The following is a 21,809-nucleotide window of genomic DNA, read 5'->3' on the forward strand; positions in this document are numbered from 1 at the left end:
TGACCATATTAGAGACATATTTCCCTCAGATTACACAGATCCACAAAGATTTTAAAAACAATCCCGATTTTGATAAACTCCCATATCTACTGGGTGAAATACCACAGTGTGCCATCACAGCAGCAAGATGTGTGACCTGTTGCCACAACAAAAGGGCAACCAGTGAAGAACAAACACCATTGTAAATTCAGCCCATATTTATGTTTATTTATTTTCACTTCTGTATTTGAACTATTTGCACATCATTACAACACTGTATATAGACATAATATGACATTTGAAATGTCTTTATTCTTTTGGAACTTCTGGGAGTCTAATGTTTACTGTTCATTTGTATTGTTTATTTCACTTTTGTTTATTATCTATTTCACTTGCTTTGGCAATGTTAACATGTGTTTTCCATGCCAATAAAGCACTTAATTTGAATTGAGAGAGAGAGAGAGAGAGAGAGAGGTAATAACACTCACTCCAGCCAACTGCACACTATTGGCCCATGCCTGTCAATCAAAAAGTCATTTTGAGTTGTGTATGCTGTCATATACTGTCTGTCTGCTCCCTCCTCCACACACTCCTCCACACACTGTATGCTCATTTGTGCACATACGTGTGTGTGTGTACTGGGAAACAGAGGAGGGATATTCTCATGGTCAGCCTGTTAATGTCAGGAGGATATTTGAGTACCTGTGGAGGCCTCATCTCAGCCCTGTGTGTCTCTGTTTCATCCCATGCCCCCTGACTGGCACATGTCAACTGTGGTTGGCTCAGATTGCTGCCTGTTTGACAGAAACCTTCTCTCTCTCTCTTTCCCCCCAACTGTCTTTACAACAGAGGAAAAGCCTACAGATCATAACCTCATAATGGTGTTAACGGCTGATATTGGGCCATTTTCACAGACACAGATGAAGCTCAGTCCTGGACTAAAATGCAATAGAGATTCTCCAGTAATGTGTCCAGGTAACCAGCCCATTGAGTAGTTACAGTTGAAGTCGGAGGTTTGCATTCACTTAAGTTGGAGTCATTAAAACTCGTTTTTCAACCACTCCACACATTTCTTGTTAACAAACTATAGTTTTGGCAAGTCGGTTAGGACATCTACTTTGTGCATGACACAGGTAATTTTTCCAACAATTGTTTACAGACAGATTATTTCACTTATAATTCACTGTATCACAATTCCAGTGGGTCAGAGGTTTACATACACTAAGCTGACTGTGCCTTTAAACAGATTGGAAAATTCCAGAAAATGATGTCATGGCTTTAGAAGCTTCGAATAGGCTAATTGACATAATTTGAGTCAATTAGAGGTGTACCTGTGGATGTACCTTCAAACTCAGTGCCTCTTTGCTTGACATGGGAAAATCTAAATAAATCAGCCAAGACCTCAGAAAATAAATTGTAGATCTCCACAAGTCTGGTTCATCCTTGGGAGCAATTTCCAAACGCCTGAAGGTACCACGTTCATCTCTACAAACAATTGTACGCAAGTACAAACACCATGGGACCATGCAGCCGTCATACCGCTCAGGAAGGAGACGCGTTCTGTCTCCTAGAGATGAACGTACTTTGGTGTGAAAAGTGCAAATCAATCCCAGAACAACAGTGAAGGACCTTGTGAAGATGCTGTAGGAAACAGGTACAAATGTATCTATATCCACAGTAAAACGACTCCCATATCGACATAACCTGAAAGGCCGCTCAGCAAGGAAGAAGCCACTGCTCCAATGGGGACAAAGATCGTACTTTTTGGAGCAATGCCGTCTGGTCTGATGAAACAAAAATAGAACTGTTTGGCCATAATGGCCATCGTTATGTTTGGAGGAAAAAGGGGGAGGTTTGCAAGCCAAAAAACACCATCCCAGCCGTGAAGCACGGGGGTAGCAGCATCATGTTGCTTTGCTGCAGGAGGGAAGGAAAATTATGGGGATATATTGAAGCAACATCTCAAGACATCAGTCAGGAAGTTAAACCTTGGTCACAAATGGGTCTTCCAAATGGACAATAACCCCAAGCAAACTTCCAAAGTTGAGGATATTAACCCTGGGCTCACCTTGTGTCTAGTAGAACGTTTGAATGGATGATGATCATACATGTCTTTGGGGTAGAGTTTGGGCCTTGGGCTAACCTAAAGGAGAAACAATTCCCATAACAGTAAACAATGGCTTACCTGCTCACTCTAATAAACCAGTTTGAGGGACGGGGTGGCACTGGTGGCAAGGACAGACTATGCTTCACACAGACACACACACACACACACACTGAAGTCTCAAAACAGCCTTCTCCGGTTTTATGAGAAAACCAATCTAAGCAGTAGATAAAAAAATATGTTCAATTCATTGAAAATACTTTCTTCTAGGTTTTATCATTGGGATCACTGACTGACTAGTTCTCTCTCAAATCCACACAATGCTATTGGAAATGTGAATCCATCATTTAAAAAAACACATTCTCTCTCTTCCTCCCTCTCGCTCATCTCTTTACCTCTTCTTCCTTCTCTCTCTCTCTCTCTCTCTCTCTCTCTCCTTCACCCCTCCCCCCTCCAGGTTCGGCCCTCCCTTCCTCATGAGAGAGGAGCGTACCCTGTCCTGGGACCAGCTCCAGCAGAGTATCCTCAGCAAGCTCTATTACCTGATGCTGAACGGATCACAGGCTCAGGTCAGATAAGACTGGCACCACTGGTCACTACCATTCATTTACTACTACTGGTTCTGACTGTTTACTACCTGAAACAGTAGTACATTCTACCTGAACAACCTAGTGTTATTAACACCACAAATAACATTCAGCCTACCAATATGCACGTAATGGAGAGTGGTGGAGATCCTAATGATCTAGTGAGTCTCTCATACACACACACACACACACACACACATAATGACATACAAATCAAAGTTTATTTGTCACGTGTGCCGAATACAACAGGTATTCTTACAGTAAAATGCTTACTTACAGGCCCTAACCAACAATGCAATTTCTAAGTAAAAAATAGGTATTAGGTGAACAATAGATAAGTAAAGAAATAAAAAAACTATAGTAAAAAAAAACAGCCTCGCTACTGTTATTTTTCACTATAAACAGTAGCGAGGCTATATACAGGCACTTGTTAGTCGGGCTAATTGAGGTAGTATGTACATGGAGGTACGGTTAAAGTGACTATGCTTATATGATAAACAGAGAGTAGCAGTAGCGTAAAAGAGGGGTTGGCGGTTGGTGGGTGGCGGGACACAATGCAGATAGTCCGGGTAGCCAATGAGCGGGGGCACCGGTTAGTCAGGCTAATTGAGGTAGTATGTACCTGAATGTATAGTTAAAGTGACTATGCATATATGATAAACAGAGAGTAGCAGCAGCGTAAAAGGGGGGTGGGGACACAATGCAAGTAATCCGGGTAGCCATTTGATTACCTGTTCAGAATTCTTATGGCTTGGGGGTAAAAGCTGTTGAGAAGCCTTTTGGTCCTAGACTTGGCGCTCCGGTACTGCTTGCCATGTGGTAGTAGAGAGAACAGTCTATGACCTGGGTGGCTGGGGTCTTTGACAATTTTTTAGGGCCTTCCTCTGACAGAGCCTGGTGTCGAGGTCCTGGATGGTGATGTACTGGGCCGTACTCTGTAGTGCCTTGTGGTCGGAGGCCGAGCAGTTGCCGAACCAGGCAGTGATGCAACCAGTTAGGATGCTCTCGATGTTGCAGCTGTAGAACCTTTTGAGGATCTGAGGACCCATGCCAAATCTTTTTAGTTTCCTGAGGGAATAGGCTTTGTCGTGCCCTCTTCACGACTGTCTTGGTGTGTTTGGACCATTCTAGTTTGTTGGTGATGTGGTGATGCTCACAACCTGCTCCACTACAGCCCCGTCGATGAGAATGGGGGCATGCTCGGTCCTCCTTTTCCTGTAGTCCATAATCATCTCCTTAGTCTTGGTTACGCTGAGGGATAGGTTGTTATTCTGGCACCACACGGCCAGGTCTCTGACCTCCTCCCTGTAGGCTGTCTCGTCAGTCGTGGGTGAACAGGGAGTACAGGAGGGGACTGAGCACGCACCCCTGAGGGGCTCCAGTGTTGAGGATCAGCGTGGTAGATGTGTTGCTACCTACCATCACCACTTGGGGACGGCCCGTCAGGAAGTCCAGGATCCAGTTGCAGAAGGAGGTGTTGAGTCCCAGGATCCTTAGATTAGTAATGAGCTTTGAGGGCACTATGGTGTTGAACGCTGAGCTGTAGTCAATGAATAGCATTCTCACGTAGGTGTTCCTTTGTCCAGATGGGAAAGGGCAGTGTAGAGTGCAATAGAGATTACATCATCTGTGGATCTGTTTGGGCGGTATGCAAATTGGAGTGGGTCTAGGGTTTCTGGGATAATGGTGTTGATGTGAGCCATTACCAGCCTTTCAAAGCACTTCATGGCTACGCACATGAGTGCTTCGGTCTGTAGTCATTTTGGCAGGTTGCCTTAGTGTTCTTGGGCACCGGGACTATGGTGGTCTGCTTGAAACATGTTGGTATTTCAGACTCAATCAGGAGCGTTTTGAAAATGTCAGTGAAGACACCTGCTAGTTGGTCAGCACATGCACGGAGCACACGTCCGTCCTGGTAATCCGTCAGGCCCCGCGGCCTTGTGAATGTTTACCTGTTTAAAGGTCTTACTCACGTCGGCTACTTGAGAGCGTGATCGCACAGTGTTCCGGAACAGCTGATGCTCTCATGCATGCCTCAGTGTTTGCTTGCATCGAAGCGAGCATAGCAGTGATTTAGCTCGTCTGGTTGGCTCGTGTCACTGGGCAGCTCACAGCTGTGCTTCCCTTTGTAGTCTGTAATAGTTTGCAAGCCCTGCCACATAAGACGAGCGTCGTAGCCTGTGTAGTATGATTCAATCTTAGTCCTGTACTGACGCTTTGCCTGTTTGATGGTTCGTCGCAGGGCATAGCAGGATTTTTTATCAACTTCCGGGTTAGAGTCCCGCACCTTGAAAGCGGCAGCTCTACCCTTTAGCTCAGTGCGAATGTTGCTTGTAATCCATGGCTTTTGGTTGGGGTATGTACGTACAGTCACTGTGGGAACGACGTCCTCAATGCACTTATTGATAAAGCCAGTGACTGATGTGGTGTACTCCTCAATGCAATTGGAAGAATCCCAGAACATTTTTTATTTCACCTTTTATTTAACCAGGTAGGCTAGTTGAGAACAAGTTCTCATTTACAACTGCGACCTGGCCAAGATAAAGCAAAGCAGTGCGACACAAACAACAACAGAGTTACACATGGAATTAACAAACATACAGTCAATAATACGATAGAAAAAGTCTATATACAGTGTGTGAAAATGAGGTATGTTAAGGGAGGTAAGGCAGTAAATAGGCCATAGCGGCGAAATAATTACAATATAGCAATTAAACACTGGAGTGATTGATGTGCATAAGATGAATGTGTAAGTAGAGATACTGGGGTGAAAAGGAGAAAAATAAACAAATAACAGTATGGGGATGAGGTAGTTGGATGGGCTATTAACAGATGGGCTATGTACAGATGCAGTGATCTGTGAGCTGCTCTGACAGCTGATGCTTAAACTTAGTGAGGGAGATATGAGTCTCCAGCTTCAGTTATTTTTGCAGTTCATTCCAGTCATTGGCAGCAGAGAACTAGAAGGAAAGGCGACCAATGAGGAATTGGCTTTGGGGGTGACCAGTGAAATATACCTGCTGGAGCACGTTCTACAGGTGGGTGCTGCTATGGTGACCAGTGAGCTGAGATAAGGCGGGGCTTTACCTAGCAATGACTTATAGATGACCTGGAGCCAGTGGGTTTGTTGACAAATATGAAGCGAGGGCCAGCCAACGAGAGCATACAGGTCGCAGTGGTGGGTAGTATATGGGGCATTGGTGACAAAACAGATGGCACTATGATAGACTGCATCCAATTAGCTGAGTATGAGTAACATGTTCCAGTCTGTGATAGCAAAATAGTCCTGTAGTTTAGCATCTGCTTCATCTGACTACTTTTTTAAAGACCGAGTCACTGGTGCTTCCTGCTTTAATTTTTGCTTGTAAGCAGGAATCAGGAGGATAGAATTGTGGTCAGATTTACCAAATGGAGGGCGAGGGAGAGCTTTGTACGCGTCTCTGTGTGTGCAGTACAGGTGATCTAGAATGTTTTTTCCCTCCAATTGCGCGTTGATAGAGATTAGGTAAAACTGATTTAAGTTTCCCTGCATCAAAGTCTCTGGCCACTAGGAGCGCTGCCTCTGGGTGAGCGGTTTCCTGTTTGCCTATTTCCTTATACAGCTAACTGAGTGCAGTCTTAGTGCCAGCATCTGTCTGTGGTGGTAAATAAACAGCCACGAAAAGTATAGATGAAAACTCTATCGGCAAATAGTGTTGTGTACAGTTTATCATAAGATACTCTACTTCAGGCCATCAAAATTTAGACACTTCCTTAGATTTCGTGCACCAGCTGTTGTTTACAAATATGCACAGACCACCCCCCCCCCCCCCCCCCTCCCCTCGTCTTAGCCGGTACAGCCTACAGTGCCTTGCGAAAGTATTCGGCCCCCTTGAACTTTGCGACCTTTTGCCACATTTCAGGCTTCAAACATAAAGATATAAAACTGTATTTTTTTGTGAAGAATCAACAACAAGTGGGACACAATCATGAAGTGGAACGACATTTATTGGATATTTCAAACTTTTTTAACAAATCAAAAACTGAAAAATTGGGCGTGCAAAATTATTCAGCCCCTTTACTTTCAGTGCAGCAAACTCTCTCCAGAAGTTCAGTGAGGATCTCTGAATGATCCAATGTTGACCTAAATGACTAATGATGATAAATACAATCCACCTGTGTGTAATCAAGTCTCCGTATAAATGCACCTGCACTGTGATAGTCTCAGAGGTCCGTTAAAAGCACAGAGAGCATCATGAAGAACAAGGAACACACCAGGCAGGTCCGAGATACTGTTGTGAAGAAGTTTAAAGCCGGATTTGGATACAAAAATATTTCCCAAGCTTTAAACATCCCAAGGAGCACTGTGCAAGCGATAATATTGAAATGGAAGGAGTATCAGACCACTGCAAATCTACCAAGACCTGGCCGTCCCTCTAAACTTTCAGCTCATACAAGGAGAAGACTGATCAGAGATGCAGCCAAGAGGCCCATGATCACTCTGGATGAACTGCAGAGATCTACAGCTGAGGTGGGAGACTCTGTCCATAGGACAACAATCAGTCGTATATTGCACAAATCTGGCCTTTATGGAAGAGTGGCAAGAAGAAAGCCATTTCTTAAAGATATCCATAAAAAGTGTTGTTTAAAGTTTGCGACAAGCCACCTGGGTGACACACCAAACATGTGGAAGAAGGTGCTCTGGTCAGATGAAACCAAAATTGAACTTTTTGGCAACAATGCAAAACGTTATGTTTGGCGTAAAAGCAACACAGCTCATCACCCTGAACACACCATCCCCACTGTCAAACATGGTGGTGGCAGCATCATGGTTTGGGCCTGCTTTTCTTCAGCAGGGACAGGGAAGATGGTTAAAATTGATGGGAAGATAGATGGAGCCAAATACAGGACCATTCTGGAAGAAAACCTGATGGAGTCTGCAAAAGACCTGAGACTGGGACGGAGATTTGTCTTCCAACAAGACAATGATCCAAAACATAAAGCAAAATCTACAATGGAATGGTTCAAAAATAAACATATCCAGGTGTTAGAATGGCCAAGTCAAAGTCCAGACCTGAATCCAATCGAGAATCTGTGGAAAGAACTGAAAACTGCTGTTCACAAATGCTCTCCATCCAACCTCACTGAGCTTGAGCTGTTTTGCAAGGAGGAATGGGAAAACATTTCAGTCTCTCGATGTGCAAAACTGATAGAGACATACCCCAAGCGACTTACAGCTGTAATCGCAGCAAAAGGTGGCGCTACAAAGTATTAACTTAAGGGGGCTGAATAATTTTGCACGGCCAATTTTTCAGTTTTTGACTTGTTAAAAAAGTTTGAAATATCCAATAAATGTCGTTCCACTTCATGATTGTGTCCCACTTGTTGTTGATTCTTCACAAAAAAAATACAGTTTTATATCTTTATGTTAGAAGCCTGAAATGTGGCAAAATGTCGCAAAGTTTAAGGGGGCCGAATACTTTCGCAAGGCACTGTATATACCCTGCTAGCTGAATATCCATTAAATTATTCAGCCACAATTCCGTGAAACATGTGATGTTACAGTTTTTGATGTCCTGTTGGTAGGATTTTCGTGATCGTACCTCGTCTAATTTATTGTCCAATGATTGTATGTTGGCGAGTAATATTGACAGTAACGGCAGCTTTCCCACTCGCCTTCTGCGGCCCCTTACGAACTATTTTTCTAATCCTAGGAGGAGTTATTTTTTGCCGTAAGATACGGTGGCAGAAACATTATGTACAAAATAAGTTACAAATAACGCGAAAAAACACACATAATAGTACAATTGATAAGGCGCCCGTAAAACTGCTGCCATTTCGTCCGGCGCCATTTGGAACGTATGCAGACACTCTTAAGACACAAGCCACCGTGTGTGTGCGTCCGTGTGCTCTTGAGTCCTCAACAACTTCCTGGATAAAATAACCCCATCATGAGAGGGAGTTGGCTTTCATTTCAAACGGGAGGCGTTCATTTAACCGGATTGGCCGTAGGGACTGTCTCAGGACTCTCCATTTACACCCAGTCAGTTTAGACTCTGCCTGAGACACATTATCTGCTGTGTCACTGCTCCTTGTAACTGCCAGGACAGCCCCATTGTTCTCTCACCATAGTAATTAACTCTAGATGTGTAACAAGTGCGCTGAGAGTCGGGAAGCAAGGGCAGGGAGTGAGTGTTTGAATAAATAACTGAAACAATAAGCACGTAACACAAACAACGCACCGACATGAAAACAGAGTCAACGAGACCTGAGGAAAGAACCAAGGGGAGTGACAGATATTGGGAAGATAATCAAGGAGGTGATGGGAGTCCAGGTGAGTGTCGTGAGGTACAGGTGCGTGAGACGATGGTGACAGGCGTGCGGGTTAATCAGCAGCCTGAAGACCTAGAGGCCGGAGAGGGAGTATACGTGACCGTACCCCCTCCCCGACGCGCGGCTCCTGCCGCAGGACGCAGTCAAAGGGGACGAACCCGGGGATCAAGAGCGGACCGGTCACCCCTGCTGATGCGCGAGATGCTGTTTTTTTTTTCTTTCTAAAAACTTCATTTTTTCATTATGGGGTATTGTCTGTAGATGATTTTAATAAATGTTATATTCAGGCTGTAATACAACAGAATGTGTCAAGGGGTATGAACACTTTCTGAAGGCACTGTATGTTGTTGAGAAACCCACAGGAGGTGCCACAACATCTTGTGAATTTCCTCTACCACAAAACAAATAAGAATGACATGAGAAAGCAGGACAAACTACACTTTGAAGTGAAAGATCCCCCAGGGAGTCAAACAAACGCCTCAAATACAAGTAAATGCCAAACAATAATTCTGTCCTGGAACTTAACTGTGAATTCAGTCTGCATACAGCTTTGCTATGAATGAGAAATAAAGGGAACCAGACAGTGCAGTTGATGGTCACACAGCTTGACGGAGTTAACTTAACAAAGAGCTTGTTGCCGTGGAGATGCATATCAGTGTGTCAACATTAGGTGTAAAGAAATAGTTCCTTCTCTGTGGGGGTAGGACCTTGTTTGGGGCTTATCACCCTTTGCACTACCTTGACTTTGAGCCCAGCGCTGTTTGCTCTGGATAAGGCCTCCTTGTCAAACACTACACTATCACCATGGCGTCTCCCATAGCGACAGGGCAGCCCGCCTTAGGAGCTGAGGATAGTTGTGTGAATAAAAGGCAAGTGTCAAGGTGAAGTGTGAGGGGGTCATTGTCTATAGCAGTGGTCACTGACTGGTCGATCTCCAAGGCATTCCTAGTCGGTCATTTATGTAAAAAAAAAAAAACATACATTAATATTTTTTAAATATGTCTCACACTGTTGACGATAGGTACACCTGATTCAGCTGCCCTGCGCGCCGGGTAGGCATCATGTTCCCATGTTGAACCATTTAATATGGTCTGAGAAGAACAACAATGCATTGGCAGGGCAATATGCAGAGATAATGTTTTGGGCCTATAGCCTACTGCACAAACCTCATTACTACAGTACTGCTTTTAATAGGTTAATGTTACATAAGTATACATTTTCAAGTCATGTCATAAATAATGCATGTGTACCAAACCATGGTTCCTGCTTAATGTGTGTGTAGAGTAGCCCTACAGTGTATAGTGAATGCAGGATGGCCAGGGGAAGGGGCTCATTGCTTACAGTACTTATAATGTCTATAGTGGATCCACTGTAACAAACTGAGGACATACCGGTCTACGTAATACCGGTCTTGTCTTTAGTCTCTCCCTGTATTCTGGATCAAATCTGTGTGTTATCAGGGCAGAAGCCACAGTGTGATGTATGGATGCTGACATAACTCCCCCACTCTGCTCAGTGCATCTAGTCACGAGGGCTCCCTCTCCGGCCTCTAGGTCACCAGACTGCTCGAAATGGCGCACACCTGTCACCATCGTTATGCGCATTATGACACTCACCTGGTCTCCGTCACCTCCTTGATTACCTGCCCTTTATATGTCACTCCCTTTGGTTTCATCCCCAGTCGTCATTGTTCCTGTTCTAAGTCGGTGCGCTGTTTGTGTTTCTTGTTTTGTTCTTTTATTTATTCAACGGATTCACTCCCTGAACTTGCTTCCCGACTTTCCGCGTACATCGTTACACCACCAAAACAGTCTAGACATTTCAGCCAATCTTTTCAAACAGCTCTTACACTAAAAGGGCATTATCATCATTTTCACAGTTTCACAGTATTATTCCAAACTCATAGTGTGGATACAGTGCCTTGCGAAAGTATTCGGCCCCCTTGAACTTTGCGACCTTTTGCCACATTTCAGGCTTCAAACATAAAGATATAAAACTGTATTTTTTTGTGAAGAATCAACAACAAGTGGGACACAATCATGAAGTGGAACGACATTTATTGGATATTTCAAACTTTTTTAACAAATCAAAAACTTAAAAATTGGGCGTGCAAAATTATTCAGCCCCTTTACTTTCAGTGCAGCAAACTCTCTCCAGAAGTTCAGTGAGGATCTCTGAATGATCCAATGTTGACCTAAATGACTAATGAGGATAAATACAATCCACCTGTGTGTAATCAAGTCTCCGTATAAATGCACCTGCACTGTGATAGTCTCAGAGGTCCGTTAAAAGCGCAGAGAGCATCATGAAGAACAAGGAACACACCAGGCAGGTCCGAGATACTGTTGTGAAGAAGTTTAAAGCCGGATTTGGATACAAAAAGATTTCCCAAGCTTTAAACATCCCAAGGAGCACTGTGCAAGCGATAATATTGAAATGGAAGGAGTATCAGACCACTGCAAATCTACCAAGACCTGGCCGTCCCTCTAAACTTTCAGCTCATACAAGAGGAAGACTGATCAGAGATGCCCATGATCACTCTGGATGAACTACAGAGATCTACAGCTGAGGTGGGAGACTCTGTCCATAGGACAACAATCAGTCTTATATTGCATCAATCTGGCCTTTATGGAAGAGTGGCAAGAAGAAAGCCATTTCTTAAAGATATCCATAAAAAGTGTTGTTTAAAGTTTGCCACAAGCCACCTGGGTGACACACCAAACATGTGGAAGAAGGTGCTCTGGTCAGATGAAACCAAAATTGAACATTTTGGCAACAATGCAAAACGTTATGTTTGGCGTAAAAGCAACACAGCTGAACACACCATCCCACTGTCAAACATGGTGGTGGCAGCATCATGGTTTGGGCCTGCTTTTCTTCAGCAGGGACAGGGAAGATGGTTAAAATTGATGGGAAGATGGATGGTGTCATGTACTGTCATGTTGTGTCTTGTCTCTGTCCTTTCCCTTCACCCTGTCTCCCTCTGCTGGTCGTTGTTAGGTTACCTTTTCTCCCCCTCTTTCCCCCAGCTGTGCCTTGTCTCCTCCTAACCACCTCGTCACCCCTTTTCCCACCTGTTCCCTTTTTCCCTCTGATTAGGTCCCTATATCTCTCTCTGTTTCTGCTCCTGTCCTTGTCGGATTCTTGTTTGTTGTGTTTCATGCCTGAGCCAGACTATCGTCATGTTTGCTGCAACCTTGTCCTGTCCTGTCGGAATCTACCTGTCCATCTGAGCCCACGTGTGTTCATCATTAAAGAAACTCTGTTTGTTAATTCGCTTTTGGGTCCTCATTCACGCTCCTGACAGAAGAATCCGACCAAGAATGGACCCAGCGACTTCGGATCCTCTCCACTCAGCCGTCGAGATCCAGGGAGCGATGCTAGGCAGACACGAGCAGGAATTGTCTGCTGCTCGACATGCCGTTGAGACCCTGGCCACCCAAGTCTCCAACCTCACAGAACAGGTTCACCATCTCCGCCTCGATCCACCGGCCACTTCCAGGGCTTTCGAATCTCCGGAGCCCAGAATCAATAACCCGCCGTGTTACTCTGGGGAGCCCACTGAATGCCGCTCGTTCCTCACCCAGTGTGATATTGTGTTTTCTCTCCAGCCCAACACTTACTCCAGGAGCACTGCTCGTGTCGCCTACGTCATATCTCTCCTTATTGGACGGGCTCGTGAGTGGGGCACGGCAATCTGGGAGGCAAGGGCTGAGTGTACTAACCAGTATCAAGACTTTAAGGAGGAGATGATACGGGTTTTTGATCGATCTGTTTTTGGGGAGGAGGCTTCCAGGGCCCTGTCTTCCCTATGTCAAGGCAATCGATCCATAACAGACTACTCTATTGAGTTTCGCACTCTTGCTGTCTCCAGTGGCTGGAACGAGCCGGCCTTGCTCGCTCGTCTTCTGGAGGGTTTCCGCGCAGAGGTAAAGGATGAGATTCTCTCCCGGGAGGTTCCTTCCAGCGTGGATTCCTTGATTGAACTCGCTATTCGCATTGAGCGACGGGTTGATCTTCGTCACCGAGCTCGTGGAAAGGAGCTCGCGCTCTCCGTCGCCTCCCTCTCCGCATCACTACCATCTTCCTCTGCCGGCTCGGGTGCTGAGCCCATGCAGCTGGGAGGTATCCGCATCTCGACTAAGGAGAGGGAACGGAGAATCACCAACCGCCTCTGTCTCTATTGCGGTTCCGCTGGTCATTTTGTCACTTCATGTCCAGTAAAAGGCCAGAGCTCGTCAGTAAGCGGAGGGCTACTGGTGAGCGCTACTACTCCTGTCTCTCCTTCAAGATCCTGCACTACCTTGTCGGTCCATCTACGCTGGACCGGTTCGTCAGCTTCCTGCAGTGCCTTAATAGACTCTGGGGCGGAGGGCTGTTTTATGGACGAGACCTGGGCTCGGGAACATGACATTCCTCTCAGACAGTTAAAGGAGCCCACGGCCTTGTTCGCCCTGGATGGTAGTCCTCTCCCCAGGATTCAGCGTGAGACGCTACCTTTAACCCTCACTGTTTCTGGTAATCATAGTGAAACCATTTCTTTTTTAATTTTTCGTTCACCTTTTACACCTGTTGTTTTGGGCCATCCCTGGCTAGTTTGTCATAATCCTTCCATTAATTGGTCTAGTAATTCTATCCTCTCCTGGAACGTCTCTTGTCATGTGAAATGTTTAATGTCTGCTATCCCTCCTGTTTCCTCTGTCTCTTCTTCACAGGAGGAGCCTGGTGATTTGACAGGGGTGCCGGAGGAATATCACGATCTGCGCACGGTGTTCAGTCGGTCCAGGGCCACCTCTCTTCCTCCACACCGGTCGTATGATTGTAGTATTGATCTCCTTCCGGGAACCACCCCCCCCCGGGGTAGACTATACTCTCTGTCGGCTCCCGAACGTAAGGCTCTCGAAGATTATTTGTCTGTAGCTCTTGACGCCGGTACCATAGTCCCCTCCTCCTCTCCCGCCGGAGCGGGGTTTTTTTTTGTCAAGAAGAAGGACGGGTCTCTGCGCCCCTGCATAGATTATCGAGGGCTGAATGACATAACAGTGAAGAATCGTTATCCGCTTCCTCTTATGTCTTCAGCCTTCGAGATCCTGCAGGGAGCCAGGTTTTTCACTAAGTTGGACCTTCGTAACGCTTACCATCTCGTGCGCATCAGGGAGGGGGACGAGTGGAAGACGGCGTTTAACACTCCGTTAGGGCACTTTGAATACCGGGTTCTTCCTTTCGGCCTCGCTAACGCTCCAGCTGTCTTTCAGGCATTAGTCAATGATGTCCTGAGAGACATGCTGAACATCTTTGTTTTCGTTTACCTTGACGATATCCTGATTTTTTTCACCGTCACTCCAGATTCATGTTCAGCACGTTCGACGTGTCCTCCAGCGCCTTTTAGAGAATTGTCTTTTTGTGAAGGCTGAGAAGTGCACTTTTCATGCCTCCTCCGTCACATTTCTCGGTTCTGTTATTTCCGCTGAAGGCATTAAGATGGATCCCGCTAAGGTCCAAGCTGTCATTGATTGGCCCGTCCCTAAGTCACGCGTCGAGCTGCAGCGCTTTCTCGGCTTCGCGAACTTCTATCGTCGTTTCATCCGTAATTTCGGTCAGGTGGCAGCTCCTCTCACAGCCCTTACTTCTGTCAAGACGTGCTTTAAGTGGTCCGTTTCCGCCCAGGGAGCTTTTGATCTCCTCAAGAATCGTTTTACATCCGCTCCTATCCTTGTTACACCTGACGTCTCTAGACAGTTCGTTGTCGAGGTTGACGCGTCAGAGGTGGGCGTGGGAGCCATCCTTTCTCAGCGCTCCCTCTCTGACGACAAGGTCCACCCATGCGCGTATTTTTCTCATCGCCTGTCGCCGTCGGAACGTAACTATGATGTGGGTAACCGCGAACTGCTCGCCATCCGGTTAGCCCTAGGCGAATGGCGACAGTGGTTGGAGGGGGCGACCGTTCCTTTTGTCGTTTGGACTGACCATAGGAACCTTGAGTACATCCGTTCTGCCAAACGACTTAATGCGCGTCAGGCGCGTTGGGCGCTGTTTTTCGCTCGTTTCGAGTTCGTGATTTCTTATCGTCCGGGCTCTAAGAACACCAAGCCTGATGCTTTGTCTCGTCTCTTCAGTTCTTCAGTAGCCTCCACTGACCCCGAGGGGATTCTCCCTGAGGGGCGTGTTGTCGGGTTGACTGTCTGGGGAATTGAGAGGCAGGTAAAACAAGCGCTCACTCACACTCCGTCGCCGCGCGCTTGTCCTAGGAACCTTCTTTTCGTTCCCGTTCCTACTCGTCTGGCCGTTCTTCAGTGGGCTCACTCTGCCAAGTTAGCCGGCCACCCTGGCGTTCGGGGTACGCTTGCTTCCATTCGCCAGCGTTTTTGGTGGCCCACCCGGGAGCATGACACGCGTCGTTTCGTGGCTGCTTGTTCGGTCTGCGCGCAGACTAAGTCCGGTAACTCTCCTCCTGCCGGCCGTCTCAGGCCGCTTCCTATTCCCTCTCGACCGTGGTCTCACATCGCCTTAGATTTTGTCACCGGACTGCCTTCGTCAGCGGGGAAGACTGTTATTCTTACGGTTGTCGATAGGTTCTCTAAGGCGGCTCATTTCATTCCCCTTGCTAAGCTTCCTTCTGCTAAAGAGACGGCACAAATCATCATCGAGAATGTTTTCAGAATTCATGGCCTTCCGTCAGACGTCGTTTCGGACAGAGGTCCGCAATTCACGTCTCAATTTTGGAGGGAGTTTTGCCGTTTGATTGGGGCTTCCGTCAGTCTCTCTTCCGGCTTTCACCCCCAGTCTAACGGTCAAGCAGAACGGGCCAATCAGACTATTGGTCGCATCTTACGCAGTCTTTCTTTTCATAACCCTGCGTCTTGGTCAGAACAGCTCCCCTGGGCAGAATACGCCCACAACTCGCTTCCTTCGTCTGCGACCGGGCTATCTCCTTTTCAGAGTAGCCTCGGGTACCAGCCTCCGCTGTTCTCATCTCAGTTCGCCGAGTCCAGCGTCCCCTCCGCTCAGGCTTTTGTCCAACGTTGCGAGCGCACCTGGAAGAGGGTCAGGTCTGCACTTTGCCGTTATAGGACGCAGACTGTGAGGGCTGCTAATAAGCGTAGAACTAAGAGTCCTAGATATTGTCGCGGTCAGAGAGTTTGGCTCTCCACTCAGAACCTTCCCCTTAAGACGGCTTCTCGCAAGTTGACCCCGCGGTTCATTGGTCCGTTCCGTATTTCTCGGGTCATTAATCCTGTCGCAGTTCGACTTCTTCTTCCGCGATACCTTCGTCGCGTCCACCCGGTCTTCCATGTCTCCTGCATCAAGCCCGTCCTTCGCGCCCCCGCTCGTCTTCCCCCCCCCCCCCCCATCCTTGTCGAGGGCGCACCCATCTACAGGGTCCGTAGAATTTTGGACATGCGTCCTCGGGGCCGTGGTCACCAGTACCTCGTAGATTGGGAGGGGTACGGTCCTGAGGAGAGGAGTTGGGTTCCCTCTCGGGACGTGCTGGACCGTGCGCTGATCGAGGATTTCCTCCGTTGCCGCCAGGTTTCCTCCTCGAGTGCGCCAGGAGGCGCTCGGTGAGTGGGGGGGTACTGTCATGTACTGTCATGTTGTGTCTTGTCTCTGTCCTTTCCCTTCACCCTGTCTCCCTCTGCTGGTCGTTGTTAGGTTACCTTTTCTCCCCCTCTTTCCCCCAGCTGTGCCTTGTCTCCTCCTAACCACCTCGTCACCCCTTTTCCCACCTGTTCCCTTTTTCCCTCTGATTAGGTCCCTATATCTCTCTCTGTTTCTGCTCCTGTCCTTGTCGGATTCTTGTTTGTTGTGTTTCATGCCTGAGCCAGACTATCGTCATGTTTGCTGCAACCTTGTCCTGTCCTGTCGGAATCTACCTGTCCATCTGAGCCCACGTGTGTTCATCATTAAAGAAACTCTGTTTGTTAATTCGCTTTTGGGTCCTCATTCACGCTCCTGACAGATGGAGCCAAATACAGGACCATTCTGGAAGAAAACCTGATGGAGTCTGCAAAAGACCTGAGACTGGGACGGAGATTTGTCTTCCAACAAGACAATGATCCAAAACATAAAGCAAAATCTACAATGGAATGGTTCAAAAATAAACATATCCAGGTGTTAGAATGGCCAAGTCAAAGTCCAGACCTGAATCCAATCGGGAATCTGTGGAAAGAACTGAAAACTGCTGTTCACAAATGCTCTCCATCCAACCTCACTGAGCTTGAGCTGTTTTGCAAGGAGGAATGGGAAAAAATGTCAGTCTCTCGATGTGCAAAACTGATAGAGACATACCCCAAGCGACTTACAGCTGTAATCGCAGCAAAAGGTGGCGCTACAAAGTATTAACTTAAGGGGGCTGAATAATTTTGCACGCCCAATTTTTCAGTTTTTGATTTGTTAAAAAAGTTTGAAATATCCAATAAATGTCGTTCCACTTCATGATTGTGTCCCACTTGTTGTTGATTCTTCACAAAAAAATACAGTTTTATATCTTTATGTTTGAAGCCTGAAATGTGACAAAAGGTCGCAAAGTTCAAGGGGGCCGAATACTTTCGCAAGGCACTGTATGTATAGCTATATATAAAACACAGTAAAATCTCATTTTTGACTGCACTAGGCCTTTAATGTGATCCTTAGTTTGACCCCATGTTTCATGCTCACACACAATGTTACATCAGATAACTGATGCATGTCGGCTGCTCAATGTATAAACTTTATGTAATCACATACTTCAACTTCCCTTGAACCCTCTCTATCTATCTATCTATCTATCTATCTATCTATCTATCTATCTATCTATCTATCTATCTGTATTCACATTTCATATTAGCTTGACATCAAAGTAACATACCAAACTGCAGTTCATACATTATCAATGGACCAAGCTGCAGTTCATATAAAGGATTATGATTTAGGGAGCAGAAAAATCTGTATCAAAATGGTGTGGTAAGTTCCTTGCCACACCATGTGTTGTAGAGGTCAGATCTTGCACTTGGTAAATCCCATATTACATAAAAGCTTTAGTACCCACCTACATATGAGTCATTCTAGCATTGTGTCAACTTCAGACAAAGGAGATGATTGTGGACTACAGAAAGAAGGGGACAGGGCACGCCCCCATTCTTATCGACGGGGCTGTAGTGGAGCAGGTTGAGAGCTTCAAGTTCCTTGGTGTCCACATCACAAACAAACTAACATGGTCCAAGCACACCAAGACAGTCCTGAAGAGGGCACGACAAAACCTATTCCCCCTCAGGAGACTGAAAAGATTTGGCATGGGTCCTCAGATTCTCAAAAGGTTCTACAGCTGCACCATCGAGAGCATCCTGGTTGCATCACTGCCTGGTATGGCAACTGCTCGGCCTCCGACCGCAAGGCACTACAGAGGGTAGTGCGTACGGCCCAGTACATCACTGGGGCCAAGCTTCCTGCCATCCAGGACCTCTATACCAGGCGGTGTCAGAGGAAGGCTCTAAAAATGGTCAAAGACTCCAGCCACCCTAGTCATAGACTGTTCTCTCTGCTACCGCACGGCAAGCGCCGAGTTTAGGTCCAAGAGGCTTCTAAACAGCTTCTACCCCCAAGCCATAAGACTCCTGAACATCTAATCAAATGGCCACCCAGACTATTTGCATTGCCCCCCCCCCTCTTTTACACCGCTGGTACTCGCTGTTGTTATCATCTATCACTTTAATAACTCTACCTACATGTACATATTACCTCAATTACCTCGACTAACCGGTGCCTCCGCACATTGACTCTGTACCGGTACCCCCCTGTATATAGTCTTGCTATTGTTATTTTACAGCTGCTCTTTAATTACCTGTTACTTTTTTTTCATATTTTTCTTTAAACTGCATTGTTGGTTAGAGGCTCGTAGATAAGCATTTCACTGTAATGTTGTGTTCAGCGCATGTGACAAATAACATTTGATTTGGTTCAGTCGGCAGTATGCTGATAACTGTTGGATCAAATCTACAAGTTGGATCAGAATGTACGAGACAGATAACTTTGAGGCTCCGGGAGGATGTGTCTCTTTGAAAAGGATCCCATGTGTGTTGGAAATGGCACCCCATGCAGAAGTAGTGCACTATATAGGGAATAGGGTGTCATTTGAGACAGGTAGGGTGTCATTTGATTTTGACCAAGTCATCCAGGCTTGGTGTATTTTCTGCACCATACAGTTTGTTGTTCTCGCAAGCTGTGTTTTTTGATCATTTGTGTCTGTACCCAACAAATACAAACATTTGCTGAAAAGGAAGATAAGAATATTCTCTCCTCATGGCTATGTCGGTTTAATATTTAATCCCACTTGATTTGTCCCTAATCCAGACAGATTAAAAGTAGTACAAATATCCTCCAGAAAGACAGTGATATGACATGAAATCTTCACAGGCATTAAATAAACAGGTGTTTATCTCATCTTCAACATGCACACAAACACACACACACACACACACCTCCTCCACTCACTTTCACTCCACTCTCCCTCATCCAAAGAAGTTCCCTCGAGTTCCAAATTTCCCTTAAACTCACTTATTAACTCACCCTAATTGCTCATCAACGATGACTTGTTCATTATGGTCTTACGAAAGATAGCCTCACAACCGCATATGTATGGTCCACTCCCCCGAACAAAATACTTCTTTGCCATTTTCATTTGGTGGTTACGGTCTTATTAACTAGGATGCATCCCAAGTGACACCCTATTCCGTACACAGTGCACTACTTTTGACCAGAGCCCTATGGCTCTAGTAGTGCACTGTGTAGGGAACAGGTTGCCGTTTGGGATGCAGCGTTACTAATTTATTTCTCTGTATGCTTGGCTGCGGCTCTATTCTCCAGCGGCCTTCATTCCAAATGAGACCATTAGGTTTAATTTGGGACGTGATTCTCCTCTCTACCTTCTAATAACTTAGCCCCTCTTGTCTAATTCATCTCCTAATGCACCTTGTTCAGTCAAGGGTGGAGCTGTGGAGCTAGAGACACCGCTAACAATGCTGTTGTTATGAGTGGAACCTATGCCCATTTGTGATACATTTTTACTTTAGTAAAAAGAAAGATACCGTACTGCTTGCTCCCGCAGTGTTCTTACAGTATTACAATGCACTTGTATTATAGAAACAGTTTGTACGATATCTCCTCTAGTGTCATCTTACCTCGTCTTATCTCATGTCTCACTTATCTCGTTGAATGCCCGTGTCTCCCTATAGAATGCAGGGTTGCTGTTCAAGGTCAGAGTGGTGGGAGGATCTGCCTCCTACAGCTACCTGTCCCCACAAGATGGACGCCCTCTCTTCCACCCTGCCGTGGACAGGTAAGACCACCAGCACCTGCATTATCCATCTCTCTCGCACGCTTTCTCTCTCCTATCTCTCTCTCTTTCTCTTTCATTCTCTCTTTTTCTCTCTCTCTCTCTCTTTCTCTCTCACTCTCTCTCACACTCTCTCTTTCTCTCTCTGTCACTCTCTCTCTCTCTCTCTCTCTCTCTCTCTCTCTCTCTCTCTCTCTGTCAAAATACCTAAACTAAGGTACTATTTGTACATAAAGCCTACTCAAATGCCTGTCATGGAGTATCTTTTTTTTTCACTGTCAGACATAAAATGGTAAACCACGGTATCTCTGAACACTCAGAAACATCACAGGTGAATGAATGCCATGTTGAAGTAGAGATCACTTGCCTATTCTGTGCAAACAGTGCCTTTGAGAAGACAATGAGCCATGAGGGGCTCACTGTAAAAAGGTAGAGGAATCAAGTCGCAGTGAAGATAAGACAAGAGCCTTTATTCTCCCTTCTGTAGAGCGGGTTCAGCTGTCGTAGGAGCCACAGGGAGCTCCATCTAAAGCCGTGCTGTTGCTGTGATGTGACGGTATAGTGCAGTAGGACTCAAACCACAGGAGTTCTATTGAGGAGGTGGGACATGGGGTCAGACGCTAGGTAAAAGTAAACGTGTCTTGGGGAGGGTGAGTTCGGGGAAGAGGGGTTGCCTGTGTGACCTTCTCTCATCAGCAATGGCAAGAGAAGATGTGTCATCGAATGTTAAACCGTCTGACCCATTATATACAGAGATACATAGATGGATCAGAAAAACGTCTGAATCATCTTTGAGTTGAATTGTACCAGAAGGAATAAGTGGTATCCTAGCTGACTATTCGTTATCCTTTGTTCTGGCAATTCATCTCACTCAAGAGCATGACCATTCAGTTCTCAAAGTCCTTGAATTACAATGCGGTTATAAACAAAAACATGGTTCCGTTGTTATATCAATTGTGTTCTTCCCTAAAGCTAGAGAGGAGCCATTCTGTCTGGTCTTTATGTTGAAAAAAATAATATTTTCATCAAAACACAGCATTACTGTATTCCTCTTACAATGTAATTGCACCAACTCATTTTTCATAAACGGACATGCAAGGAGACTTGGGGGATTGACTTCTGTACAGCGTTGGCTTTACAAACATGTCATATGGAAGTTATTTCATAGACTTTTCCCTGGCCAATGTCGAACATGATGTTCCTTAGAAACAGTACATAGCCTGAGGCAACAATTTCAGGTATGAACAAGATTCGATTAAAGACAAAGTCTCTTTAGGAAAGAACCACATTGGGTCTGTGTGTGGTCAGGAAGGTTTTCTGCTAGAGGCAGAGGGGAAGCCACAAACACAGGGAGACAGGAGACTTTTTCCGCATATCAAGTATACAAACAGGATGAGAGAGAGACAGAGAGAATAGCAGCTGACTGACAAGTAGCTGGTTGCCTGAGGACTGAGTAGGTGGACAGCTCTGTACAGCAGGGGAGCATGGTGTCATCATCAGCCACTCTTCACGGGTT

General features: G+C 45.9%; 1 protein-coding gene across 4 annotated transcripts in view; it reads left to right on the plus strand.

Annotated features, from left to right (window-relative positions):
* The window catches only part of LOC110493556 (ubiquitin carboxyl-terminal hydrolase 43), a 124,614-nt gene that overhangs the window by 88,432 nt on the left and 14,373 nt on the right, over positions 1-21,809 (plus strand). For all 4 annotated transcript variants that reach the window (XR_002469161.2, XR_002469162.2, XR_002469163.2 and 1 more), the window contains exons 8-9: positions 2,541-2,652; positions 20,193-20,296. Coding sequence is in view for 1 of the 4 variants with exons in the window: in XM_021567902.2 (XP_021423577.2) it covers positions 2,541-2,652; positions 20,193-20,296 (216 nt within the window). In the remaining 3 variants the exon portion in view is untranslated. The remainder of the gene's footprint in view (positions 1-2,540; positions 2,653-20,192; positions 20,297-21,809) is intronic.

This window comes from Oncorhynchus mykiss, chromosome 17 (assembly GCF_013265735.2).
Source record: "Oncorhynchus mykiss isolate Arlee chromosome 17, USDA_OmykA_1.1, whole genome shotgun sequence".
NCBI lineage: Eukaryota > Metazoa > Chordata > Actinopteri > Salmoniformes > Salmonidae > Oncorhynchus > Oncorhynchus mykiss.